Source organism: Antennarius striatus, chromosome 7 (genome assembly GCF_040054535.1).
Source record: "Antennarius striatus isolate MH-2024 chromosome 7, ASM4005453v1, whole genome shotgun sequence".
Taxonomy (NCBI): Eukaryota; Metazoa; Chordata; class Actinopteri; order Lophiiformes; family Antennariidae; genus Antennarius; species Antennarius striatus.
In genome coordinates, this window is record NC_090782.1 from 24,218,300 (window position 1) to 24,244,350 (window position 26,051).

The window sequence follows — 26,051 nt, forward strand, 5'->3', positions numbered from 1 at the left end:
GTCATGACGCGTCCAGCAGGGGGCGCCAACACGCAATGAAACACACTGCAGACGCTCTGCGAGGAAATCCTTTTATTTTATTGAAAGAATCATTAGTGTTTCAATACACACATAACGGGCGTGTTTGTGTGTGTATGTGTGTGTGGCTTCTAACAGTTCGATTAAAACTGAAGGGATCATTAGAAAAAAAATATGAAAAGAAAGTCCTGATTTGGAGGAAACTCTATCTCAAACTTTTCTGATGAAACTGAGGAACTCTGAACAGGAAGTCGTACCAAAGTTCAAACCCATCAAAACCCACACATGAATTTAAAAAAAAAAAAAAGTTTGGTAGAAACAAAAGACAGAATAACAATAAATAAATAAATTAGACGAGACTGAAATGTTTGTTTCATCTTCATGGCTTCAGTCGTCACTTCTAAATAAACAAAACAAACTCACGTGGAAATAATATGAGTGGACGGATTCTTTTTTAAATTATCTGAAAGAACTACGAGTCCCAGAAAGCACTGCTGCACACCGTCCAATCAGAGAGCTGCCATACAGTTGCCAAATGAAGAGCTACATTGGTGGGATTAATCCAGATCTGTGAATTCAGCAGCTGATGGGTCTCTGATGCAGCAGTGGCTCATGGGTAATGTAGTGCTTAGAAGAGTGAGGAGAATAAAATCAAACAGCTCGATGTATGGTTTGGTTTTTTTAACGCCACACCGGAACAATGTTCAACAACTCACTTGGGGGGAAAAAAATAATCAACACAGAACAAAAGTGGAACGTTTCCGGAAGTTCCTTCAAACAGGTGTGACCCGATTGGATCGGTGCCCCGAAACAGAACCTCGAGTTCTGGTCCCCAAAACGTGTGACTGTTCACACCTCACTGCGGCGGTTCCCGCCTGCTGGATCTGGCGACCCGGCGGGGTTGACCTCAACGTGCCCGGATGTTTAAAACGCACCGGTCCATCGATGCCAAACGAGCCACAATCGATCTTCACAGAGTCTAGAAAAGGATTCAGGACTGGACAGATTGTCTCACGCAAATTAAATACCTTGTTTATCTTCATGATTTAAGGCACTTTTCAGCATTAGCATGCTATTTTTAGCATGAATTGTGTTTGTGTTTATTAAATGCTAACAGTTGCTGTGGAACAAACAAGTTTAATATTAATAAAACAAACCGAATACATTAAATCTTTGATTTCCATCATAAGGACATCAAGCTAACATCCCGTCTGCTCGTCTGCTAACTGTCTGCTAGCAGGTCGGTTGAATGTCGCGATCCAGCAGGTGGGAGGTACGCAGCGGCGTCCCAAAGGTGTAGGAAATGTGGAGGAAACCATTCCTTCAACTCGCTTCATCCAGATTTTTCTGTTTATTCCTTCAGACTAACATCGTGGATCGTGCCGGGAGTATCGGAAGTGGGCCGGGCTTTCAGTTGAAATGAAATCGGACGCAACGTTCCTAAATTTGGGTCGGCGTGGAAACTTGTGGGCGACAAAGCGGCGTCAGAATTCCACCTTGCAGGCGGGGAAGGTCTCCTCCTGCATGGCGACGGTGCTGTTGCTGCCCAGCACCGTGACCGACAGCTGCTTCTGCCGCTCGTGGGTCTCCTGGTACCAGTCGTGCATCGCTAGCGAATCGTACGTCGGGATCAGGGTCACCTGAGGACAGGTAGAACCGGAAACGGATCAGCGGAAGCAGCACCGACGGACGATCCCCGCCGGTCGGGACCGGACTCACCTGAGGCTCGGGCCAGCTGGTCTTCCCCTCCAGGAGAGCGTCCAGGATGCTCCTCATGGCCCCCTCCTTCCTCGGGTCGTCCCCGCTGATGATGTAAAACGAGGAGCGGAGACGTCTGAAGAACTCCTGGTCCACGGTGGAGGAGGATCGGCCGGACGGGAGGTAGGCCAGGTCCACGTAGACCACAGAACCATCAGAACCCGGAGCTCTGGGAGCTGAGAGGACATCAGAATTCAGTTCAAAAAAACTTTATTAGTCCCCAAGGGGCAACTGAAAGCACACGAGCAGGATCGGTGTAAAAGTGACAAAATACAGTGTAAACATAAACAATAACATAAAAAATAATAACAAATATAAATACACTGTTTATGTTAAATAATAATTCAAAACCTAGTTAGTTCCAAACCTAGTTAGTACAAAACTTAGTTTGTACAAAAACCAAACTAGTTTAGAACCTCATTTTTAAAAATTTTAATTTAATTTGTTCAAAATCTAATGAGTTAATTAGTTAGTTCATAAAACTAGATAGTTTAAAACTTAGTTATTTCAAAACCTAGTTAGTTCAAAAAACAATTACTTTTAAACCTAGTTAAGAACTAGTTTAAAACCTGGTTAGTTCAAAACCTAGTTAGTTCCAAAGCCATTTAGTTTAGAACCTAGTTTGTTTAAAACCTAGGATTAGTTAGTAGGTTCAAAATCTAGTTATTTTAAAACCTAGTTAGTTTTGTAGGAGAATGACAACAGTTATGGGAAAAGCAAAGTCTTTCCAGGTGAATTAAGACCGACGTCTGTTTCTCTCGTGTCTAGAAAGGCTCTTCTTACCTGAGGTCAAAGGTTTCATTGCTGCTATCCTGGAGCCTCCTAGTGAACTTCGAGTAGACGTCTTTGCGTCGAGACTGGAGGTTAACTTCAGCGACCCCATGGAGCTGCCAGCTTTGGCTTTTGCGTTGTGGCTTGCGGTCCCCCCAGAGGGGGTCTTCTGTTTGGTACCGGTTGGTTTCTTGGTCGCGCCGGTTGAGCTCTTGAGGTTCTTGCTCAAACCATCGGCCTCGGAGTCAGCCATGCAAGCTCCAGGCTGGGGGGGTAGAGGAGGTAAGTCTCTAACTGGGGCTGGCGGTGGGTCGTGGGAGGCCAGCTGCCCTCCCATGGGGGAGCAGTGCTGAACGGGGTGACTGTGCGGGTGAGCGGGTAGGAACTGATCACTGAAATCATCGTCGGACTCCACGTCTCCGGTCATGGACGGACATTCCTCCGTATTGGTGGGCGCGTCGGACTCCGTGGCCGTCAGGAGCGAGTCGCTGACCGATGTGGGCGGAGTTCCTTGGCTGTAGGCTGAAGGGCCGTCGCTGCTGCTCGGATCCTGTGATCGGTCGTCGTCGTCAGCAATGTCTGGCAAGCCGCCACTGGCGGGGACAGGGTTAACGTGCTGATGCTGGAACTCACAAGGCGACACCAAACAGAGGTCCACATCATGAGGAACATCGGAGATGAGCTCTGACACCCCATGGACATGCGACTCTGATCCCTGCCCATATTGCCCGTTTTGGTTCGACGTCGGAGGTGAGCCCAGCCCAGCGTTGGGGTCGGACTCCCCAACGAGTCCATTGGAGTAGACTTTGGGTCCTTTGGTTGGAAGAACTTGCTCGATAGAACAAGACAGGGATTCATCGACTTCGGTTGAGTGTGGAGAGCCAACCTCAGCCGGCATGGAGGTACCGGTGGACGAAGAGTCTTTGAAAGAACCCAACATCAACAAACTAGATGCTTTGTCCTGGGAGGACGACGAATTGTCCAACCCTTCCTTGGGGGAACTCAGCCCAGAGGCTCGATGAGAGTCTACCTTCTTGTAATCCTCAAGGCTCAAACTGCTCACCTGTCCCACACCTTGGTCGTCTTCTTCAGCAGATCGATGGAAAGAGATCACGTCATCCGGTCGGTTGTTGGATGTTCTCTTCACCTGCACGGCCTGGACCGACTCCAGGGATCTAAACTTCTCTGGACTCTCTTCAACGGCCTTTGCCTCGCCAGAGTTCCCGACTAAGTTCTGACTGCTGTTCCCATTTCCATCAAGTCGAAGCTTTTCTAATTCAGTCGTCACGTCTTCAGGCGTTGTCACCTTGGAGACCTCTGCCCCCTTTGGGTTTGGTTTATCCTTTGGACCTAGCTTAGCTTTTGTCCCTTTATTTGCCGTGTCTCTCTTTGGAAGAGTTCCATCTTTCAGTGGAGCCTTGCCTGAAGCTTTTCTTTGTTCTACACTTGCTGATCCTGGACTCATTGTCTTCTTCATTTCCTTATCAGCAGATTTTGTTGCTTTATTCTCCTCTGTTTTTACTTCCTTCTTGCCATCCTTTTTGGGGTCAGTCTTTATTTCTTTTTTTGGTTTTGAACTTACAGTTTCCTTCTTTGGCACCTCCTTCTTTTTCTCTACACTCTCTTCTTTCTTGACAACGATTTCGGGGCCTCTCTCATCCTTTTTCACATCTTTCTTCTCTTGTTTTGACACATCTTTCTTTGGAACAAGTTTTTCTGCAGGTTTAACCGGTTTTGATTTGCTTATATCTTTAAGTTTGGACTTTTCCGCCACATCCTTCTTCTCTTTCGATGCGGTGTCAACTGCTGCCTTTGGCTTTGCTTTCACCTCCTGTTTTTGAGCATCTACTCGTCCAATTTTCTGCAAGGCACTACTGGGTCTGAAATCCTTTGATGGGGCCTTGAGGCTTTCACGGCTCTCAGTTCTTTTGGGTTGCTTCTCAGATTTACATGTTTCTATGTCCTTCAAACAAACAGCAGGATGTTTGAGGAAATCACAACTTTTCAGTTTTTCAAGTCCATCCAAAATTTTGGCTTGCGGTGTGCAACCAGGGAAAAGGACACGGATGATCTTCTCCTGAGGATTTGAAGGGTGCCAGACTAACAAGGCACAAACGGAAGCAAGGCATGGGAGCGGGAGATCTGAGCCTTTTACATCTGATCCACCGTTTGGCCAAATCTGCATTAAGGTTTCAAAATTATTGCTTCCACAAACCGGGTTCAGCGTGTACAGCTCCAGACGACCAACTCCCATCTTTTGGAACAAGATAAGAGGTTCTATGCTGGGTCCGTCCGACCGGCTGATTGGTTCAGGTTTGATTCCCAGTCTTTGTAAATACCTGAGAGTGAGTCCCACCTGGTCACAGCTCCGGAGCTCACTGGGATCTTCCTCAATGAGCTTCAGTCTGTCAGGAGCATTGAGGAAGACCACCCCAATCTCAGGGGAGATGAGGTTTTTCATCCAGTCCTCTTCAGTCTGAGCTCCGGCGGAGTCTCCTTCCTGCTCGGCTACTTTCCTCTGCAGCAGAGCGTTGAACCCGAGGAGGTTGTCGGCACCGAGGTGAGTCAGGAGCACCGAGTCGATTCTGTCCAGGTGTCGAACCAGTTTCCAAAAGCAGGAGCGGGGATCCGAGCCGCCGTTCACCAGGACGTTAAAACCGTTTACCGCAAAGAAGGCAGAGTCGCCTCGACCGCCAGGAAAGACGTAGCAGCAAGGCCGCGAGAGTTTCAGGAAGCCCACGGTGCTGGGGGGCTCCAGGAGCTCGAACGGCGAAGCAGATTCCAGAGACTCAGAGAGGTACTCTATAAACTCCTGCAGACCCTCCATTTCTGGAAGGACAGGGGGAGGGTTGATCTGGATATTTATGAAGTCTAGCAGGTTGTGTTTCTCCAAGAAAGACGCCTTCCAGAGGCCAAAGTTGGGACAGCTGAGGGTGAGGCTGGCCTGGACCGCCGGGCTTGCAGAGCTCAACGACTCACCAACCTACCGGAGCAGAAACACACGCCACCGACGCTTCTGAATATCAACAGCAATGTTTGATGTGAAAGAGAAGACACCAAGCTAGTCTCGCTAACCTGTTGCTAACTCCCGAACGGACGTGTCTTCTTACCTCTTCCTCTGCAAAGATTTGAACAAAGTGGTTGAGAGAGAAGCCGCCGGTTTGCAACACCAGGTCTCCAGTGTCTTCAACGCACTGACCGGCCAGAATCAACAGTTTGTGTCGGGACGAGTCACAGACGAGTCGCCGGACCTGTGAGACAGGAGACACGTCTATTAGAGATGACTCGATTCAGTCGGTTCCAAAAGGCGCCACGCGAAGGAATGTGATCAAATCGATTCAACGGGTGATTTTTCTTTCGGACACAGAGTCCCAGAGTCATCGAGGAAGGGAATCGATAAAGTTTGATGACTCTTTAATTCTCACCTCGGAGCAGACGAAGTCCTGAGCCGGGTTCACCAGAACCTGTGTGTCCAGGATGTCTCCGCTGTGCTGCAGCGTCCGCTGCCCTGAGAGGAAACACATCACAGACAAGCTAGCGTTACTGTTTCTATATACGTAACGCACTGAACAGATAACCTTTGACCTGCCCACTGGAAGTCCCTTCCTTCCTGTCATGTGGTTTCCATGGTGACTGCTACAGTGAACGGAATCTGTTGTCAAGGTGATCGTCCTCCTATCTGATGACATCAGACATCAACATGCTCCATTGTGTGTGTGTAGGCTGCTCAGCAGTGTCAGCTGACTGTTCTACATTCTTATCAGACAACCAACCGTTTGTCTCTAACCCTACACACACACACACACACACACACACACACACACACACACACACACACACACACACACACACACACACACACACACACACACACACACCTACCTGGGACTTGTTCTGACAGGAAGGCTGAGTGTCGGGACACAAACAGTTTGAGCTGTTGGTCCAGAACAGGAACCTCCAGATCCACAGACCAGCATCGCACGCCTGCAACACACACACACACACACACACACACACGTTACACACTTTAATCTGATCACTCTATCTCATCATCACGTCCCATGATGCATCAGCGCTAGGCAATGAGCTCCAGACCCGCATCCCAGCAGCACGGGCTCGTGTGGCGTTCACTGTTTGGTTCAAAGTCTGTAAAAGACACGACCGACCTCCATCTGGGAGATGTTTCCCGTCTCAGCAAACAGGAAGCTGCTCGTATTTAGTAACATCACTTCCTGTGGCGTTTCAGCCGACAGGAGGCAGAAATTCTTTGTGTTCCGTCACAGCAGATCCGTTCTCCTGAGGTCCTGTCCTCTCGCTGTTCTGTTCATTCATTATTGATCCAGGGGTCTCGATCGATCAGCTCTGATTAAAACCAATCAGCTTCAGGAAGCCGTCATCGGCTGCAGCTGTTGTTTGTTCGCTGGGTGACTTCAGATCCCTGCTGGAACTTCCTGTTAGTGAATCAGTGCTGACTCGGCAGTCTGACCACCGGCGTCCACCACACGCCACTAAGTACACCCCCGACCGCCGCCGCTTGATTCCACGTCTAAATGTTGTTTGACGCCCGGTCGCCACCGGGCGTCAAACCAGGTCAACATGTAGCTTCAAGTTTACTCTTAAAAACAAGAGAAAGATTATTATGGGATTTAAAAAGACCTTCATATCCACCATAATCTCTTGATTCTCCCTGTCATTACCAGAGTTCAGCACCGCACCAGCTCACCAAACACCAGATGGAGAAACCGCCCTCCACCCTGCGAGCCTATCAGCGGTGGGGAGGCGTAGAAATCGTCCATTATTCATTTATATAGAACATCCTCGGGTCAAACACACAAACGTACATTTCTATTTAATTGTCACATGTTTATGTCACATAAGATTAATTCCCTTAAGTTCTTTAGTCCGCTTAAAACTGGTATAACTTTGTTTAGGTCTACTGAATTAATTTGCAAATCCATCTTGAACAAACGTACTGTAGCTGGAACAAAGGTCCAACTGAACGGTTTGTTCCTATTTTAAAGGAACTAATTGAAAATCAGTCAAACTCACCATAATAAAGTAACTTCCGGTGGAAAAGTGAATTTCAAAATAAACTTCCCACCAGATTGAAACAACGACGAAAAGTCTTTTATAATGTCGATTCGTGAGAGTTTCTGCTTAAAACCCTGAAAAGTGACAGTTTTATTCGAACAAACAGGTACTTCTGCAAATTCAACTTCCGCTTAAAAGAACTACTAGTTGAAAAACTATGAAACCCACCAAAATAAAATACCTTCCGGTAGGAAGGGAATTTCAAAATAAACTTCCCACCAGATGGAAAGAGTACTTGAAACTCTTTTTAAAGACGATTTGTGAGCGTTTCCAGTTTAAAACTGTGAAACGCGAACGTTTTATTCCAACAAACTAAAACTCCTGCAACTTCAACTTCCGCTTAATTTACGCCTGGAACGTTTTCTGTCAATAAAAACACAACAATGTCGTAAAAACGTGAACGAACCCAAACGAATCACAGACATCTTTAAACTGAGTTTAAACGATCGGAACCTTTACAGGACGTCCTGCCTGTGACGTCACGTCTAAATTTAACCACAAAAACAACGACAGCTGCCAGAAAGATGCCTTCAAATAGTCCACAAAAGGTTTAAACCGGGAACATCAAGAGTCCGCGGTGGGTTAATGTGGATGTTCGGAATAGAAACAGGAACAATCCGTTAAAATAAATGTTGATCTAACAGAAGAGGTGGTTGGAAAAAAAAAGAGGAAACGGGTGAGGGGCTAAGTTAGCTTGATGTTGACGTTCGTCAGCGCGTAAAAAAATCGTCTTTTAATGCTTGGAAATGTAAATTCAATGTAAATTTAACACTTTGTGCATGTATAAAGTTTAAAAACATGTTATTACATCGCTTAAAGTTCAGCTCTGGTGAACGGAACCAGCGAGCTCTTCCTCACCTCGGGGCTTTTAGTCTGAAGGGCCCCGCTAACTTCCCGCCCTGTGGACCCGAGCTGCAGTCCGGTTCTTGAGTTTGTGGTGCCGGTTAACTTCTTCCAGGACTCACCTGACTCTATCTGCTTGAGGACCCGCTCCAGAAGCCCCGCCGGTCCCAGCGCCCCAACCACCACCAGCAGGGAGTAGTCCGCCGCCGTCTGCCGGGAGGAACGGGCCGGAGAAGAACCAGGACCGCCGCCCAACTCTGCTGCTGCTGCCGCCGCCATCATCACGGTTTGGACGGTCCAGTAGTGACGTCACCCGATACAGCTATAAGTTACGCCCCAATGTGGTCAAATGAGCCGGGACGAATTAAGTGACACATGATACAGCCAATCAGAGAGGAGGACCAAAAGCGAGGAAAGAGCATAGCCAATAGGAAGGAAAGGGGCGTTCACTGTCGCTTAGGAGAAATCTAAATCGTTGGGGATTTATGATCTCAGTAGTTTCACGATCAGAAAGTTGTTATTTAGGAGAAAGCGGAAGTTTAAGTTTTACTGAAATTTTTTTAGCCGTGGAATGACTTGAAATTCTACGAGAACGTGTAAAGCAGCACGAAATAAACTAATATAGTTGAAAACATTCAACATACGCCTGATTATTTACAGTTTAGTGTGAAAGAGTGTTAGAAATCTAAAGGTACTCTGATCTAAAGATAATAAATATATCATTATTGAAGATATTTTCAAGATCAGAGGAATCAATACTTTCACTGATTCCGATGGAAATTTCTGTAAAACTAGCAGAGGATGGTTTCGATCCATCGACCTCTGGGTTATGGGCCCAGCACGCTTCCGCTGCGCCACTCTGCTGCACACTCAAACTTGCGTTCACATAGAGTACTGAACATCTAGAAAGCAATTTTATTATCAAATGAATTCAGTCCATAATGGATCTGGGGATACTGTATGTTCGAAATGTGCAAATAAAACAAAAAGGTGCATCATAAAACAGAGAATAAATATTAGAGAACCCAAAAGCATGAGCCGAGAGAGGCTTGAAGACTTCTGTAGATTCCTACAGTTTGGTAAACGCCTGAATGCATCACATTGCGTCACCAGCTTCCCTGTCCTCCAACATGGCGACCCCCTTGCCCGGCAGATGTGGCTTCTTCGTAGAGAAAAAGAAACGTTTCTGTAAAATGATCGTTGGTAAAGGGAAGGTGTTCTGTGGAGAACACGCGACGATGGTGAGTTCACGGACACGTGGTGAGTTCACGGACACGTGGTGAGTTCAGGGACACAGACAGCACGATTACAAGTGTACAGCTGACTGCAGTCCGCTCCTCAGACAGAAGTCGTGATTTAAACTTAATTAGTTTTCAATTCAGAGACACAAACTAATCTTTCTAATAATAATAATAATAATAATAATGTCAGAATATCCATGATATTTTATTCATGTCAAGTCTGGACAGACTTTATTTCCCATGACGTCACCGTGACGACATCGTCCTGTGTTCCAGTTGGTACTTGGATATCTATGTTCATCCAATCACGTGTCTTGAAACCAAGTCCTAGTTTTTCTGTTGCCAATAGAGTTGAAAATTCAGATTCTTTAACAGATTGACACGCCCACACTGACCAAACAGGAAGCAACCATATTTGGTGAATTTGTGTCACAGTTTAAATCTTTAAATTTCAGGAGGAGGGAAGCAGCAGAAGGATCGTATGTCCTCTTGACCCCAAACAGTGAGTCATTAGTAATCAATGAGGTTATTGATCGGCTGTGTGACTGGGAGATACGGAGAGCTGATGATGTTGTGTTTCAGCACCGTGAGTGAAGACAAGCTGCACAAACACCTGAAGAAGTGTAACTCCAGACAGAAACCCCACCCTGTGAGGAAAACTGCCACAGTCATATCAGTCAGTGGCTGGCGGTGACGGCCTGTAGTCTGACAAACTGTTTGACCTCCTGCAGGTTTATTACGTGGAGAACATCAACTCGGGGTCAGCAGACGGACCCGAGAGTCTTCAGCAGGTAACGTCTGAATGATAAACTGGGTCATGCTAACAGTTTGAGCTGAGTCATGCTAACAGTTTGAGCTGAGTCATGCTAACAGTTTGAGCTGAGTCTTGCTAACAGACGGCTGTCCGTGTGCCAGGTGAGTCTGTCTGAACGCAGCAGGTCTCAGCTGCAGTCGCTCCTGGACAAACTGAAGTCTGCAGCCGAAGGTGAGTTCATCGATTATCACCAGGTGTGTGTGTGTGTGTGTCACCTGTTGATTCCATGTTGTTGTTGTTGTTGTTGTTGTTGTAGGACTGCAGTGTGACGTTGAAGACAGTGTTCTGTCTCACCCTGTTCTTCAGGAGGAACTCAACGACCCAAAGAATGGAGACTCCGCCCACAAACACCTGAAGCAGCAGGTAGTTAAAAATAGATCACATTTGACTGGACATACATCCCTACACCTGACCACACCTGACCACACCTGACCACACCTGACCACACCTGACCACACCTGACTACACCTGACCACACCTGACCACACCTGACCACACCTGACTACACCTGACTACACCTGACTACATCCAACAATACCTGACCTTACCTGTACACCCTAAACAGGTGTACAGGTAAGGGGTCAGAGGGGACACACCTTCACTAGCCACGCCCCTGAGTAGGTGGGCTCTTCAGTGTTTTTCCTCTCTCACTTGTCAGGTGTGTCTAGTCTTCTATCTTAGGTCACCTGGAGGCACTGGGCCTGCTGGCAAGAGGCCGCTGCTTCCTGGAGTTCGGGGCAGGTCGGGGGAAGCTGTCCCACTGGATCCATGAAGCCCTGAAGACCCCCGACCACCTGAAGACCCCCGAACACCTGAAGACCCTTGATGACCTGCAGCTGCTACTGGTGGAGCGCTGCACCACCCGCTTCAAGGCAGGGAAACACCGGAACACCTCATAGACCACCGAGATACCAAGTCCTCAAGTCCACATGATCAATACTGTCCAAGAACTCCCAACCGATCATGGACCATCTGGTCTTTAGATCAGATGGTCCATGAGGGCGGAGCCTTTGAATGGTTGTCTGATCTGTTCTGGTCTAGGTGGACGGGAAACATCAGGACGCCGGCGTTCAGTTCGAGAGGCTGCAGGTCGACATTCAACACCTGGACTTGAGTAAGAATCCAAGAGAGGTCGACGTCTAGCCCAGGGGGTTCAGGTCTTCTGACGCGAGTCTGTGGTTCTTCCAGGTAAAGTCCCTCTGCTCACTCAGAAGAAACTCCCCCTGGTTGGAGTTGGGAAACACCTTTGTGGAGCAGCGACAGGTAGGTCTGGTTCTAGACCAGGTTCTAAGGACGACCTGTTCTTCAGCAGCAAGTTGAAGACTATAGACTCTGATTCTGACCCCAGATCTGGCTCTGCGCTGTTTGTTGGAAACACCGCGACTCAGAGAGGGGACTGAACCGCCTCCAAAACGCCTCAAGCCCTCAGGACCGTCAGATCTAGAATCAGCTGATGATACGGGCTCCAGTCCTGGTCCGGTATTGGGCCTGGCGGTGGCGCTGTGCTGCCACCATCGGTGCGAGTGGCGTCATTATGTCGGCCAGCAGTTCTTCCTGCAGCGAGGTCTCAACGCTGAAGATTTCTCGGCTTTCTGTCGGATGTCCAGCTGGGCCACGTGTGGACTCCGAACAAAGCAGCACCACCTGTCTCAGGATCCGACCAATCAGAGGGAAGACGAGGAGGAGCACGAACCAGTAGAGGAGACGGATGTTGTGAACGGGTAAGATATAAACCTTTGTGTTAAATGTTGAGTCCTGACGGCCAAGAACCAAAAGCACCGGACAGGGAAGAACCTGGGCAGAAGAATCTGATGTCTCCTCAGGTTTCTGTCTCCAGACGAACGCCAGCGAGTCGGTCGTCTCTGTAAACGTCTGATCGACGGCGGCAGACTTCACTTCCTGAAGACCAGGGGGTTCGCCGGTAAACTGAGTCGTTACGTCGGCAGTCAGGTGACCCTGGAGAACGTCTTACTGAGCGCCGTCCCCTCGCCCTCGTCCACATGAGACGTCAAAACATTTTTTTCCTTTCAAAGAAAGTTTTTTAAAAATTTATACTGAATTATTTTCTGTCGATTTTATTTCAAACCACACGATAAACGAAACAACACAAACGTTCGAACCGTTGGTGTTCGTCTTCTGTTCGCCGTCACCTTCCAAAATCAGAAAATAAAGCTGTGAATGTACGAAAGTGTTGAGGCTTCGTCGTCTCCTCTGATGTTAACAGCTGTGGCTAACAAGAAGTAGTGAAGAACAAGTCACCATTCAGCCAGAAAACAATCTTATTTTATATTTTGACTTCCGCCAATGATGCTAACGGTTGATACTAATGGTGGTTGTAGCAGTTGATGCTAACAGCTGATGCTAACGGTTGACGCAGTGCATGTTGAGCACAGCGTACGCCCTCTTTCTGGCCTCCTGGATGTAGAGGTGCATGAACTCTCGACCAAACATTTCTCTCTCATCTTCATCCTCTTCTGCCTCCTCATCCTCCGTCTTTGGCTCCTTGAACGGCAGCGTCACGTCCAGAGTCAGGGGGTTGTCCCGGAAATTCACAAACCTGCTCCAACAGAAACACAAAGATCTGATTGGTCCCAGAAACAACTGCATAAGGAAATACAAGAAACGTTAACAGACCTCATGGACCCTCTGACCTGATTGACCCTTGACCTGGTGGACCCCCTGTCCCGGTGGACTCACCTGAGGTTAGACATGTCCTCCATGAGGGGGGGGATGTCCGTCAGTCTGTTGCCGCTGAGCACCAGCGTGTCCAGACTGGCCATCCTGCTGATGTTCTCCGGGAGTTCCTCCAGCTCGTTCCTCTGCAGCCACAGCGTGTGCAGCTTCTCCATCCTGAAGACAAACGTCGTTTCCGCTGTTTTCATTGGCTGGTTTTCAAGGGGCGGTGTCCACAGATTTTGTTCCGTACCTGTGTATGTCCCGGGGTAAACACCTGAGGCAGTTCCCTCCCATGTCGAGCCACTCCAGCACCGGCAGTCCGACCACGCAGTCCGGCATGAAGGTGAAGGCGTTCATGGACAGATCCAGGTGCTGCAGCTTCGTCAGGTTCCTCAGCTGATGCAGACAAGACAGGACCTCGGATCAGAACTGGGTTCAGGTTCTGAATACAGTCTCAGGGTATCAAGAATGTCCGGCGTTCAGGGGTCCATCCTGGTCTGGTTCAAGCATCAGTTGGGATCTGGTTTGCGTCTTTAGATCCAGTGGGGGTCCTACCTGAGGTCGTGGTTTGTACCTGGTCTGGTAGCTGGTTCAGGTCCCGGTTCATGGCCAGTTCCAGTCTTTCCAGGTTCTCACAGCCGCTCAGTTCTTCAGGAACAGACTGGACTCTATTGTAGCTCAGCAGGAGCTCTCTGAGCCGGGTCAGCTTCCCTGAGAACCAGAACCAGGACATCAGAACTCAACGTGGTGCAGGACATGAAACGTGAACCTGAAACTGAGTCGAGGTTCTCACCGATCTGCTTGGGGACCTCTGTGACGCTGTTGCGGGACAGATCGAGGACCAAAAGGTTCTGGAAGTTGGAGATGAAGTGAGGGATCTTCTGGAGCCCGGTCCGGTGGATCTGCCACTCCTGGACCTGACTGAACTGAACCAGACCGCCTGGCAGCGACTGGTGGAGTTAAAGATGAATCAGTGAACCCGGCGTCCGGGTCAGGTGAGTCCCCCTCCACGGCAGACGTTACCTTCCACTCCTCCTGTTCTATTCGCAGGATGAGGCGTCCGTCTTCGGTCTGCAGCTTTTGTTTCAGGCGAGCCAGAACCGCCCGGTCTTCCCAAAGGCCAACGCTCAGTCTGAAGCAGGAAAATGGGGCGTTACCTTGGAAACGGGCCAGGACTCCAAGAGACCCCCCCACCCCCCCAAAGATCTTGATTTGAACAAATAAATCAGTACAGAACAGGGAAGGTTTATCTTAGAGCTGGTTTCAAGTCTTCATGCTAAGCTAAGCTAAGCTAGCATAGCTATCCTGACTTCAGCGCTGCTCTGAGATCCATTTTCAAAAATAATTACAAACTCAACGCCTCGGTGACATCATCGCGCTGATGTCACACACAACACACACCGCAACCAATTGCATCAGCTGTCAGCCAAGCGGGTGGAGTCTGACCTCCCTGTGGCTCCGCCCTTCGTCGTCCTCTTCTTCTTCTCCTCTTCCTCCCGTTGGACCGTCTGAATCCTGGTCTCCCACAGGGCTTTGATGGCGCTCACTGAGCTGCACGCCACCACACCCACCATGACGACCACTTCCAGTCAGCTGTGTGATGTCACAGCGCACGGGCGGACGGCTAGGATGACCTCTGACCTCGAACCTGGAGCCACGCCTTCCGTCCTACCATCCTGTCGCATCCATCGCAAAAGAAAAGAATAATCCTTGAGATTCAAATTTCATAAAATAACTTCCATTGAGGCGCGGTATCCTAGTACAGCTCTCTGATTGGTCGATCCTGCTGTCCTCCACCTGTACTTCCTGTTAGTACTACTGCAGTAGTACTCAGACGTACTGCAGTAAATCGTTTCTCACCTTGATGCGACGCGGCAGCGGTCCTCCATGCTGCTGAAACCTGACCTCAGATCCGAGGGTTAATTTTAGCCCCCGGGGTCACGTGACCCGGCCCTCACAATGCTCAGTCACATGACTATTTAAAGAACATCAGGCATGTGAGTTATGTTGAGTCTGATCAGGAGCAGCAGATCGTTATAAATAAGATGGAAAATTTTCGGAATGTTGAGGGAAAACATCCAAAAGTCCGTCTCCTCCTGAACGTCCTCAAAGGACCACTGAGATGTTTTTAGGGTTTCTGGGTAATTTTTTTCCCTTGTTTGGTGTCAAGTCTTTTCAAGTGAAAACAGGAAGTCGTCTGGAGGTTTTGTACTACAACTTTATTCACCAGGATGCAAGGAGTTCGTTTGTTCCCACCCCCACATTTAATCTGTCGCTAAAAACACAAACAAAGCAGGAAATAGTGTTCAAATAAACAAACAAACGTGAGACAAACAAACACTCATGTAACATCTAGCCAACACCGCGTGTTCTTCACACGGCAGGAGAAGCAAAGGGGGGTGGGGGGGGGGCAGAATCCGGATCAGCTGATCGACGTTATGAAGACCCGGTCCTGGATCTGGGAAACAGACGTCACCAAAAGATCCAAAGAGGAACCGGAGGAGGATCCATCAGACCCGGATCCTGATCTGAATCAAGATCCTGATCCAGATCTGAATCCCTTCTGATCCAGGGGGTGGGGCCATGACAACGTGACCTCTGTCCCATCTCCTGACAGTATATATCCAGAATGTTCCCAGCACACCACACATGGACACATGGGGGGCAGGGGTGGAGTTAAAGGGGGAGGAGTCAGAGTTGGAGACTCTCACCTGGGTCAGGTATATCAGGTCCAACAGCTGTTTGAACTTCTCAAACATCTCAGAGCATAAGGCTTGGAAGACACCCCCCCCACTGATCACCTGACTGCCCACATTTCTTAAAAAAAAAAAAAAAAAAGCAGCTAGCATCAGTTAGCCGCTAACCCAAGAACACGTCTTCAATTCTGGAGACGCCGTTTCCTCCATCATCATTATTATAATTAACTCTCTGGTATGTTTGACTTTTAGTTTTAGCACTAATATGATTTCAGTTACTTCTCTGACTACAAACCAGGACCCCCCCAACCCCAGTACCCCCCCAACAGACACACATCAGCTTTTAGATTATTGGAGTGGATCAGCGCCAACCAGTAAGAAGAAACGTTCTAGAAGAGAAATCAGTTCACCCAAAGACGGAAACCAGAGGCCAGCCTGAACCCTCTCCCCTCCGCTGTGTGCTACTGGTCGTCATGGAAACAACATGATTGACAGGCTGACTCCTTGCCCCTCCCATCGGTGTCTTCTTGTTCCAAGGCGGAGAGAAAAAAAACAGCATCAGCCGAAGGCGGAGGAGGAAGAGAGGAGCGCCCGTCCGTTAGCGTGGCGCCCCTGTCCTCCCAGAGGCTGATGGGAAATCTTTGTCCCTCACTGTTTATTTGAGGTCCAGCACCATGAGGGCCGGGTTCTCCAGATATTCCTTCCACAGGTTGGAGAAGCGACACATGGTGGCGCCGTCGATGACGCGGTGGTCGGCCGACCAGCTGACGTTCATGACGTGAGCGCGAACCACCTGACCGGCGGCGTCGAACCGAGGGAGGACCTGACGGAACACACACACCCACTTCATTCATAACCGCAGCTTTCACCTCGCGTGTCGTCGACCAATCAGAGATGTCTGAAACCCACCTGGATTTTTCCCAGAGCTCCGATGGCGACTTCAGGAGGAAGAATGACCGGCTTGGCGTACGTCCCTCCGATCTGCAGACCAACAGCAAACAGACCAAACAGGTTCGGTGTTACCATGGCGATACATCAGTTTCCAAGTGACCCCAAGCTAACCTCGGTAGCTGCCTCGCCGCTGTGCGCGACTCACCGATCCGATGTTGGACAGGGTGAAGGTTCCTCCGGTCAGGTCGGCGGTTCCCAGCTGCCCCGCGGCGCCGAGCGCCTGCAGGCGGTTCAGCTCGCGCGCGACCTCCAACACGCTGAGCAGCTGCACGTTCTTCACGTTGGGAACCAGGAGGCCCTGACTGGTGTCCATCGCCAGGCCGACGTTGTGAGACGCCTGCGGAGCGGAGAGACGGGATGCCTCGGTCACATGACTACCTAACACAGAATACATTACTGCTAAACTGACACCCCCAAGCTAGCAGAACCAACAAGAAACTAACGCCGGCGTGACGTTACCAGGACGCCGTTAATAAAGTTTATACAAACTGGGATTCGCGTTCATTATTATGTTGTTCTGCTATCGATTTTGTTTCGTTGGATCGATCCACCTCAAATCGATCCGTGGAGGGAGGATCTGCTGATTCGGAACACGCCGGCGTCCTCTCACCTTGTACGTGATGTTCTGGCAGCCGTCGTCCACCGAGGCGTTCAGGACGGGGAAGTGCAGGAGGCTGAGGGAGGCGGCCTGGACCAATCAGAGCACAGCGTCAACGCTAAACCATCTACTCCATCAGGGGGGAGTGGGGGGGGGGCGGACGGACGTGAAACGACCGGCTCACACCTTGATGAAGAACGGCATGTAGCTCAGTCTGACCCCCCGGGCCTCGGAGACGGCCCTCAGCTCCGCCCTCAGCGCCACCAGGCGAGTCAGGTCCACGTCGTCGCAGTAACCGAAGTGTGGAATCTTCAGCGCCGCCGTCATCGTCTTCACCATCGCTTTATGGAAGCCTGGAGGGGGGCGACACGGGACACGCCCCAAAACGCCGTCAGACTGACACTAGCGCACTACCGCTAAAGCCCCGCCCTCAACCGTGTGTGGAAAAAGGAGGTGCGTGAAGAAACAAGTGGTGGTGGGGGCGGACCTTTGAGAGGCTCGGTGACGTCCTTCCCGGTGAAGATGGGTTTGGGCGTTGTGGGCGGGGCCTTGATGGCTGCCGGAGGGATGGCGGGGCTGCAGGGGGCGGCAGCCGCGGCTGCGGGGGCCGGAGGCGGGGTCGGGGGCAGGATGGCTCCCGTCTGCTTGGCCAGGTAGTTGAGGATGTCCTCCTTCAGGATGCGTCCGTCCCGGCCGCTCCCCACCACCTCGCTGAGCTTAATCTGCGATCAGAGAACCGGGAACAGGATGACGCCGACATCGACGTGTAAGGGGAGGGGCGTGGACACCCGGGGGGGGCGGGCTTACGTTGTTCTCCATGGCCAGGCGTCTGACGGCGGGCGTGGCTTGCGTCTTGTGACCTTTAATCTCCTGGTGGGTGTGTTCCTCTCGAGCCATGGCGGGCGTCTCCACCACGTCCTCCTCCTGGATCACCTCTGGAGGACCACAATCCCACGTCAGGCCACGCCCACGGCAACGGGTACGCCTAAACGCCGGACTCCGCCTCACCTGAGCCGGACTCCGTCTCGATGTCCACCAGCGGCTTGCCCACCAGCGCCGTGGCGTCCACGTCGTAGTAGAGCTTCCTGATGACGCCGTCGTAGCGGCTGGTGATGGTGACCGACGCCTTGTCGCTCTGAACCTCGCAGATGCTGTCGAACTGCGACACCCTGTCGCCCTCCTTCACGTACCTGCCAGACAAAACAAAACAAAGCGTGGGACTCATCAAGAACGTGCGCTCCGACACCCGTTTTCTGGAGAAAACGCCATCGCCACGTACCACTCCTTCACCGTCACCTCCATGATTCCCTCGCCGATGTCGGACAGTTTGAACTGGACGAGCGGCCCTCGACTTCCTGCAGGAGAAAAAAAACGCACCGATGACATCACCGCGAGCACTTCCTGTACGCCGAACTCATTTTATCCGCCGCTCATTCCTGATAAAAACCCGTTGATCTGGATTCTTAGAAAACTTCCTGCACAACAGAACAAATTCCACCAACCAGGAACGCCGTGGCGACTGCTCACCAACCAGGATGCACACCTGACTGACTTACCCACGGTGGTGTGCAGCGTCCTGACGCCCGACGCTTGGAGGCGCCGCACATATCCACACGTCAGCGGCTGCCGGATTCGTTCGGGCTTCGTGTTCTGCAGCCGGAAGCATCGGCGGCGGTACTGCTGAGTCAGCTGACAGGAAGAGCAGAGGACAAAACACGTCATCACGTCCTGATGTCAAACCTGCAGGACGGAAACCTGCTCCTGATTGGTCAGCACGAGTGTGTGTTCAATCAGAATGAAAACACACGCTGAGCAGCACGGATGACGTGTGGATCACGTGTCGAGCTCCTCACACTTCCAAGCACCTGATGTTGTTGCCGCAATGGCTGTCGGGAAAGTTACGTATAGAACCTCTCCGTACAAACAACCCGAGGTCATGGAGTTCGTGTCAGTCCGCGCTGAGCTCTCGGTTACCCAGCTAACAGAAGCTAACGTAAAAGCATGCTAACGCATCATTTAGCTGCTACTTTAACAGCGGGTAGCGCTAAACCTGCTAGTTGACAAGTTAGCAGCCGGCTAGCAGCTCCGATCCCATTTCATTACATTAGCATAGCACTAGAATCAAACTTACAGCGGCTAACACGCTAAGCTAACTGCCGACGGAAGCATGACGTGTTCAACGTAACATCCACGTTTGCAAATAAAAAATAAAAAATTAAAACTGCGACGGATTATAAACTTATTTTTCTCACCAGCCGTCTGAACACAGTGAAGGAGCCTCTGGTCACTGCCGCCATTTTTTTCCTGTCTGACGCCGCTGCTGGTGACGTCACAGCTGGACGCCTCTCTGAGTAGCCAATCAGCATTGAGATTCGTGGTCCGCCGCAGACTACGTGGAGGAACGTTGCGATGCTGCCACACAGCGGAACAAAGAGGAATTACACTGAATTGTTATCCAATTACAACAGTGATAACACAGTGATAAAATGTAAATACAATAATAACACACTTCTCTCACAATAATAACATGCTAGTATTAACACCAGAGTCAACAGATACAAAAAGAATTGAAGGTAGAAAAATTGTAGTAGAAAATACAGTATTTTCTTCACTATTTGTTATTCTTTAATCTGAGGAAATTAATTTTTTATTCGACCCACATCCTGATTTGAGCTGTTAAGTATATATATCAGTTATTTTTCAAGGTGTATTTTCTCTTTTTTGTCTTGCTCTTTTTGTATTTTATTAGTTTTCGAATGATCTGTTGTCATGCTCTGTCATGGGTAAAGAAAGCTTTTGGTTTTTATTTAATTTTAGAATATGGTCAGTAATAGTTCCATTTTAAGAAACTGACTTCACAGTGACTCCGCATCCTCATGTGGCATCTTTCCAGCGTGTTGTTGTTCTTCACACAACCTGCAGGGGGCGACAACATTAGAATACCGGATGTAATCAAGCCCACGATCACATCAGAGGTGGATTTCAAAGTAAAAGTCATTATCGTTCAAATGTGGTTTTCCAGAAATGGACGTGGACATCCATCTTACAAAATAGAAGTACTGTATGATAAAAATATTAGATTTTAAATTAAGTTATAATTTATTCAAAGTGTTATACACTCTTTCCCCCACGATTAAAAAAAAAGTAAGAGTCAGATTAGATGTTAGACGCTTTGTCGTCGTCCAATAAAGCATCACCGGAATAACATTATTTTGAAAATTCACGGAAGTAGCTGGAACGTTTCCGCTCATAACTTGTCGCCCGGAGAAGTTCAACACCCACAAGAAGAGAAGTGCCGGAGGTTCAGCTCATCCTCAGCGGCAACGATTTTACGCAGAAGTCTCAGATTCCTTGTGAGGATGGATCCCGCGGCGGTGGAGATGGACGGCAGCGTGATGGAGGGAGTGAGTATCCCACTTTAATCACGGCGAGGCGCTGTTGTTGTGCGCTGCTAGCATGCTAATGGGACGCTAACGGCGGTTAGCAGCCGGTGATGACATGACACGACCGGAGGTTTTGCTGACCGGGGCCGGTTCTCCGCAGGGCGGGCAGATCCTGAGACTCTCCGCGTCGCTCAGCTGCATCACCGGGACGCCCGTAAAAATCACCAAGATCCGAGCCGGCAGAAGCACACCGGGGCTCAGGTGAGTTAGCGGCTAGCCTGCTAATGTTAGCCTATTCATTGAAACTGAGTGAACAATACAACAAACATTAAAGCCCCCCCTCTCCACCCCGGGGGTGAGTTTAATCCCAGTGTTTCTGGTATTCTGGGGGCAGTTTTGATTGCTCTGATTTTAAATCAGATCAGCTCGATCCAGGGTCGATTTGGGTGCTGCTGCTGAAAACTTGAGTCTCTTATTCTAAGAGAAAAAGACAACATCGAGCAGACTTCAGTCAGATTAGTAGAATTTAACATAAATATAAATCTGACGTCTGTTCTTCTCATTTTGTTGAATTTCAAGACAAATCTGAGTCAGAACCTGTGTGTTTTACACTTTTCTGTCAGTCATCAAGCAGCTGGCATCACGTTTGTAAATATAGATCTGGGAGTAAACTTGTGCTGATTTTACTGTAAGATCCATCAAATTCAAAATCAAACATCACCACGTTTGTCTAATGTCTGTTTTTTTCTTTAATAGAAACTCTTAAAGATTCTAGATTTACATCATTTCTGAAAGGAGTTTTGAATGACCCTTTATAATAAAAATATAAAAGTGGTGTCATGCAGCTGAACCCAAACAGACGACATGGAGTCAGTCTCACCTGACGGTGATGTGATTGTGTGTTTCCAGGCCGCAGCACCTCAGTGGCCTGCAGCTGGTCTCAGATCTGTGTTCTGGCAGCCTGCAGGGAGCCACCATCGGCTCCACAGACATCAGTCTGAGTCCAGGAAAGATCCACGGTGGGAACCACACGGCCGACACCCAGACAGCAGGGTGAGCCCGTCCGCCGCCAGGAGCCTCCTTCACAGGCGTTTCACCATTCCAGTAGTTCATATCTATGAAAGGTGATAAAAGGTCGCAGTACCCCAGGAGAGCTCTAGGGGGCAGTGTAGGTATCATTCAAGCAAGACACAGCAAACATCTGGATACAACATCAGTGAGATCGGATCTGGTTTTCGTTGGTGGACGAACTGACTTTTTTGGTTTCCTTTCATTCGGATTAAAATGATTTTTAGTTATTTTAAATCTGGAAATTTTTTAATGTAGTTCTCATTTTCTGCAGTTTGTAGTCATGTTTTCTCCTCCCTGTCTGTGTTATTAATTTAAAGTGTGTGTGTGTGTGTGTGTGTGTGTGTGTGTGTGTGTGTGTGTGTGTGTGTGTGTGTGTGTATGTCAGGAGTGTGTGTCTGCTGATGCAGGTAGCGCTGCCCTGCGCTCTGTTCTCTGACGGCGTCTCACAGCTGTGTCTGAAGGGAGGCACCAACGCGGAGATGGCGCCTCAGATCGACTACACAGTCAAGGTCTGCGTGTCCCAAAGTACCCCGATGCCCCAGGGCCCTAATGCCCTAATGCCCCTGTAGATGTCGCTCGTCTGGAGCTTTGTGTTCTGTCTCTTCTTCAGGTGTTCAAACCAATCGTGGAAAAGTTCGGGGTCCATTTCGACTGTGACATCAGAATGAGGTCGGTCTCCCAGGTCACATGTCTGTCTGCTTTTACCTGATTGGCTGTTAGTTGTTGAAAATGTTGCCCTGCCCGTGTCGTTGCCAGGGGTTACTACCCTAAGGGCGGGGGGGAGGTGATGGTGACGGTGAACCCGGTGAAGGAGCTGCAGCCCGTCGTCATGACGGAGCGAGGAAACATCACCAAGATCTACGGCCGGGCGTTCGTCGCCGGAGTCCTGCCCTTCAAAGTAAAGCTCCGCCTCCAGAGATACAGACAGGAAGTGATGTCACAGCTGAGAATCGTTCTCTGGTCTTCAGAGCTGTGGTGAAATTAGTGACGCGTTCCGTAATGTTTAATATCCAGTCCAGGAAACGGAGGGATGTTTATTGTTAGAGTCTTTGTTTCAGCTCAGACTGATCGGTATCGATCCGATCGATTATTGATCCTTTCTGTTGTTTTTGTGTCAGTTGGCTAAAGACATGTCGGCGGCTGCGGTTCGAGCCATCAGGAAGGAAATCAAAGAGCTGTACATCAACATCCAGCCACTGCAGGAGAAGGACAAGGCCTGCGGCAACGGCAACGGTATCATGTAAGCCCCGCCCACCAACGACATCACTGCTGGAGGCGTGTCGTCTGTGTGCGGCTCTCTGATTGGTCTGTCCGCCCTCTGTGTTTCAGAATCATCGCTGAGTCGTCGACGGGTTGCGTGTTCGCAGGTTCGGCTCTGGGAAAGAAAGGTGAGGCCACGCCCACACCTGTCTGTCAGTCTGCATGCGTTGCCCCGCCCCTTCCTGTTTCTCACTTCCTGTTACTCCCTCTCCTCCTCTTCCGGTGACTCGTAAAGAAACACGAAGCACGTTTTTTATTCTCTTCAAAAGCGATTCCTTTTGACGACAGGTGAGCTGTGTGTGGGCGTGTCCTGGTAATGACTTAACCAATCAAAACGTTCCTCATGGGCGACGCCTGCATTCAGGAGCCTTTTTAGAGGCTCGTGATCACCCGACCAAGATGTCATCACGTTTTATCGACTGGACTCGCTGTGATGTTGTAACACCCGTGTGTGTTCACCTGTGTGTGTTCACCTGTGTGTGTTCACCCGTGTGTGTTCACCTGTGTGTGTTCACCCGTGTGTGTTCACCTGTGTTTCAGGTGTGTATGCAGATAAAATCGGTATAGAAGCTGCTGAGATGTTGCTCAGAAACATCAGACACAACGGCTGTGTGGACGAATTCTTGCAGGACCAGGTGAGACAACCTGAGGCTGACCTTTGACCTCACGCTGACCTCTGGATGCATGGTTACAGTACGTTAGCAGGACGTTCTCGTTCTACCTTAATAACACACGTTAATTACAGAGTAATAACTGCAGCCGTCATGGAAACCTCCCGGCTGGTGTAACCCCCGTGTTTCCATGGTAACAGCAGCTGAACTCTTGACTCTTTTTTGATCCGCGCTGCCTCCTCTTCCTCCTCAGCTCATCATCTTCATGGCGATGGCGAAGGGAAGGTCTCGGATTCGAACCGGCGCCGTGACGCTGCACACGCAGACGGCCATTCACATCGCAGAGCAGCTGACTCAGGTGTGTGTGTGTGTGTGTGTGTGTGTGATAACAAACACTCTCCCATGAAAAGACAAGGCGCACTGAATTTTAAGGCGCACTGTGGGTTTTTGAGAAAATGAAAGGCTTTTAGGTGCACCTTATAGAGCGCAAAATAATCATTCAACCTTTAAAATTAATTTCACCTTAATTTTTTAAATATTTTTTTTCTGTTTTTCATTAAAAAAAATTTGTTTTCCAGGCAAAGTTTACAATCACAAAATCTGAGGAGCAGCTGAGCGGCAGCGTGACCTACATCATCGAATGTGAAGGATCAGGCCTGACGAACCCCAGCCTGTAGTCCCCCACCCCCACCCCCACCCCCTCAGCTTCTGTCTCTCAGGGTGTTTCTTTCTTCAATAAAGAATCAAACAGGTTTTTTTTGTTGTTGTGGGTGTCGTTCTGTTCTTTCTTCCAGCTCCCATGATGCACCAGTTCAGGACCCCAATGTTCTCCCATTTCTGAGGGTTCAGGTGTGTCCCTCCTGGACTTTCCCAGGTGGATCAGGACTTCCTGTGCCCCCCCCCCCTCCTGGTTCCATGATGTCATCAAGACGTCGCGGCCCTCTAACCTCTTTAACTGATGTACAGTTTGTACAGCAGGAAGTGCAGCTCCGACCTGAATGTGTTGAAACCTGAGGCGGCTGGAAAGTCACACCTGCGTCCCCTCTGGAATCAGGAGTAACCCGATCCGGGTCACCCGACACCCCCCTCAGTTCAGCCCGGCCGCTTCCTCCCAGTCTGCTCGCCGTCCTACAGCATGGCGGACGGCGGGGCCTGGAGGACGCACCAGGAGGGGCTCCGGGTCCTCCGACCGGGATCCGGGCAGGGACAGGGATTTGGACCGGGACCAGCTCCCAACCGGGTGTGGATTTCTCTGATCGCAGGTGAGATTGTGACGTCATCGGGGTCAGGAGACGGGGACGGGTTTCAACAGGCTGATGAAGTCGGCTCACGAAGCGGGAGCCCAGAGGAAGCTGTGTTTTATCAGCAAATGATAGCAATAGAAGAATATCCAGCCTGTAGGTAATGATTCTGACTCAGATGCAAAGAGAAAAGCTGAATCAACCTGTGTGAGATCAAGAGTAATAGAAGAAAAACTCCTCCAAACCGGAGGAAACATGCTAGTGACGTTGTTCCAACCACATCAACCAGGTGTAACAGAACTACAAAACTACAATCTGATGAGATAGGTGCGATCAAAACATACAAGATACACAGATAGTACTTTTATTTCTCTTACTTTGAAATGACATTTAGACCCAGAAGGAACACCATAAAGTGAAATAGAAACAAATCTACTGCAGATGTCGAATTATTAATGGTCATTTGGAGCTATTAATGCTGATAAATGGAATCAATGTGGTAAAAATCAATACATATAGTAAATAAAGCTTATAAAACATCAGTTATTTCCAGTGTGTCCTCAGAATTATTGTAATGACAAGCGAACAAATAATAAATTAAAAAGTAGCTCTAAAAATATTTTTATAGATGTTTCTACTGGACTGTGGGGTCCAGGAGGATTAATTATTAATGTTATGACTAATGATAATATTATTAAATTATTATTATGAATAATTAATAATAATAGCAATAATTAAAGTAACAATAGCGATAACAATAATAATACTAATAGTATTAATAGCAATACAGTAGAAATAATAATAAAAATAATAGCAATAATAATAGTAATGGTAATAATTATAGTAATAATAGTGATAATAATAATAATTGATCAGTTTTATACGATAATAACAATAATTGTAATAGTAATAATAGCATAACAGTAGCAATAATAATAGTGATAATAATAGTAACAATAATGGCAATAATAAAAATAATACAGTAGTAATAACAACAACAACAACAAATTGTTATTTCCCAGCGGAAC

The 26,051-nt window shown here is 48.9% G+C and overlaps 5 protein-coding genes across 8 annotated transcripts; 2 read left to right on the forward strand and 3 right to left on the reverse strand.

The window, feature by feature from the left end:
• Positions 1-57: 57 nt before the first annotated feature.
• Positions 58-9,076, reverse strand: map1sa (microtubule-associated protein 1Sa). 2 transcript variants are annotated; one of them, XM_068318994.1, is made up of 7 exons: positions 8,604-9,054; positions 6,430-6,531; positions 5,973-6,055; positions 5,658-5,798; positions 2,560-5,530; positions 1,738-1,952; positions 58-1,658 (listed from the first exon to the last, which is right to left on the reverse strand). In XM_068318994.1, exons 1-7 carry the CDS (start codon positions 8,761-8,763, stop codon positions 1,503-1,505), a joined length of 3,828 nt encoding a protein of 1,275 aa, XP_068175095.1. In that variant the 5' UTR covers positions 8,764-9,054; the 3' UTR covers positions 58-1,502. The 2 variants fall into 2 exon arrangements, with proteins under 2 accessions (XP_068175095.1, XP_068175094.1); XM_068318993.1 differs by having other exon boundaries at positions 58-1,952; positions 8,604-9,076.
• A 269-nt stretch (positions 9,077-9,345) lies between these two features.
• Positions 9,346-12,595, forward strand: trmt13 (tRNA methyltransferase 13 homolog). Of its 3 annotated transcripts, none has more exons than XM_068319002.1 (11): positions 9,346-9,722; positions 10,178-10,224; positions 10,305-10,371; positions 10,454-10,513; positions 10,638-10,730; positions 10,843-10,899; positions 11,205-11,408; positions 11,578-11,650; positions 11,725-11,799; positions 11,885-12,257; positions 12,360-12,595. In XM_068319002.1, the coding sequence occupies exons 1-11, from the start codon at positions 9,573-9,575 to the stop codon at positions 12,538-12,540; spliced, it is 1,380 nt and encodes a 459-aa protein (XP_068175103.1). In that variant the 5' UTR covers positions 9,346-9,572; the 3' UTR covers positions 12,541-12,595. The 3 variants fall into 3 exon arrangements, with proteins under 3 accessions (XP_068175103.1, XP_068175104.1, XP_068175102.1); XM_068319001.1 differs by having other exon boundaries at positions 9,359-9,722; positions 10,638-10,707; positions 10,793-10,899; XM_068319003.1 differs by lacking the exon at positions 10,638-10,730 and having other exon boundaries at positions 9,354-9,722.
• Positions 12,596-12,652: 57 nt separating this feature from the next.
• On the reverse strand, positions 12,653-15,202 carry lrrc39 (leucine rich repeat containing 39). The gene is made up of 8 exons (XM_068319004.1): positions 15,073-15,202; positions 14,659-14,888; positions 14,236-14,344; positions 14,006-14,162; positions 13,787-13,923; positions 13,463-13,608; positions 13,234-13,386; positions 12,653-13,093 (listed from the first exon to the last, which is right to left on the reverse strand). The coding sequence occupies exons 2-8, from the start codon at positions 14,784-14,786 to the stop codon at positions 12,898-12,900; spliced, it is 1,026 nt and encodes a 341-aa protein (XP_068175105.1). The 5' UTR covers positions 14,787-14,888; positions 15,073-15,202; the 3' UTR covers positions 12,653-12,897.
• A 1,017-nt stretch (positions 15,203-16,219) lies between these two features.
• dbt (dihydrolipoamide branched chain transacylase E2) lies at positions 16,220-19,775 on the reverse strand. Its single transcript, XM_068319000.1, has 11 exons — positions 19,710-19,775; positions 19,014-19,146; positions 18,737-18,812; positions 18,466-18,647; positions 18,265-18,392; positions 17,945-18,179; positions 17,644-17,810; positions 17,470-17,547; positions 17,005-17,196; positions 16,818-16,889; positions 16,220-16,731 (listed from the first exon to the last, which is right to left on the reverse strand). Exons 1-11 carry the CDS (start codon positions 19,752-19,754, stop codon positions 16,564-16,566), a joined length of 1,476 nt encoding a protein of 491 aa, XP_068175101.1. The 5' UTR covers positions 19,755-19,775; the 3' UTR covers positions 16,220-16,563.
• A 451-nt stretch (positions 19,776-20,226) lies between these two features.
• On the forward strand, positions 20,227-24,523 carry rtca (RNA 3'-terminal phosphate cyclase). Its single transcript, XM_068320423.1, has 12 exons — positions 20,227-20,240; positions 20,690-20,861; positions 21,001-21,101; positions 21,750-21,893; positions 22,297-22,420; positions 22,522-22,580; positions 22,668-22,809; positions 23,030-23,151; positions 23,241-23,299; positions 23,712-23,806; positions 24,036-24,140; positions 24,361-24,523. Exons 1-12 carry the CDS (start codon positions 20,227-20,229, stop codon positions 24,457-24,459), a joined length of 1,236 nt encoding a protein of 411 aa, XP_068176524.1. The 3' UTR covers positions 24,460-24,523.
• The last annotated feature ends 1,528 nt before the right edge of the window (positions 24,524-26,051 follow it).

Bases quoted from the DNA above. Each gene is read 5' to 3' on its own strand.
- dbt (XM_068319000.1), bottom strand. From the start codon at position 19,754: ATGGCGGCAGTGACCAGAGGCTCCTTCACTGTGTTCAGACGGCTG. The intron at 19,147-19,709 runs GTGAGAAAAATA...TCTTCCTGTCAG, and splicing joins TCACTGTGTTCAGACGGCTG to CTGACTCAGCAGTACCGCCG. The intron at 16,890-17,004 runs GTGAGTCGCGCA...GTTGGTCTGCAG, and splicing joins CCCTGTCCAACATCGGATCG to ATCGGAGGGACGTACGCCAA.
- rtca (XM_068320423.1), top strand. The intron at 21,102-21,749 runs GTGAGTTAGCGG...GTGTGTTTCCAG, and splicing joins AGAAGCACACCGGGGCTCAG to GCCGCAGCACCTCAGTGGCC. The intron at 23,300-23,711 runs GTGAGGCCACGC...CCTGTGTTTCAG, and splicing joins TTCGGCTCTGGGAAAGAAAG to GTGTGTATGCAGATAAAATC.
- trmt13 (XM_068319001.1), top strand. From the start codon at position 9,573: ATGCATCACATTGCGTCACCAGCTTCCCTGTCCTCCAACATGGCGACC. The intron at 10,514-10,637 runs GTAACGTCTGAA...TCCGTGTGCCAG, and splicing joins GACCCGAGAGTCTTCAGCAG to GTGAGTCTGTCTGAACGCAG. The intron at 11,409-11,577 runs GCAGGGAAACAC...GTTCTGGTCTAG, and splicing joins GCTGCACCACCCGCTTCAAG to GTGGACGGGAAACATCAGGA.
- lrrc39 (XM_068319004.1), bottom strand. From the start codon at position 14,786: ATGGTGGGTGTGGTGGCGTGCAGCTCAGTGAGCGCCATCAAAGCCCTG. The intron at 14,163-14,235 runs GTAACGTCTGCC...TAACTCCACCAG, and splicing joins TAGAACAGGAGGAGTGGAAG to TCGCTGCCAGGCGGTCTGGT. The intron at 13,924-14,005 runs GTGAGAACCTCG...TCTGGTTCTCAG, and splicing joins AGAGGTCCCCAAGCAGATCG to GGAAGCTGACCCGGCTCAGA.
- map1sa (XM_068318993.1), bottom strand. From the start codon at position 8,763: ATGATGGCGGCGGCAGCAGCAGCAGAGTTGGGCGGCGGTCCTGGTTCT. The intron at 6,056-6,429 runs GTAGGTGTGTGT...GTTTCCTCTCAG, and splicing joins CCTGTCAGAACAAGTCCCAG to GGCAGCGGACGCTGCAGCAC. The intron at 1,953-2,559 runs GTAAGAAGAGCC...ATGTCCTCTCAG, and splicing joins AATGAAACCTTTGACCTCAG to CTCCCAGAGCTCCGGGTTCT.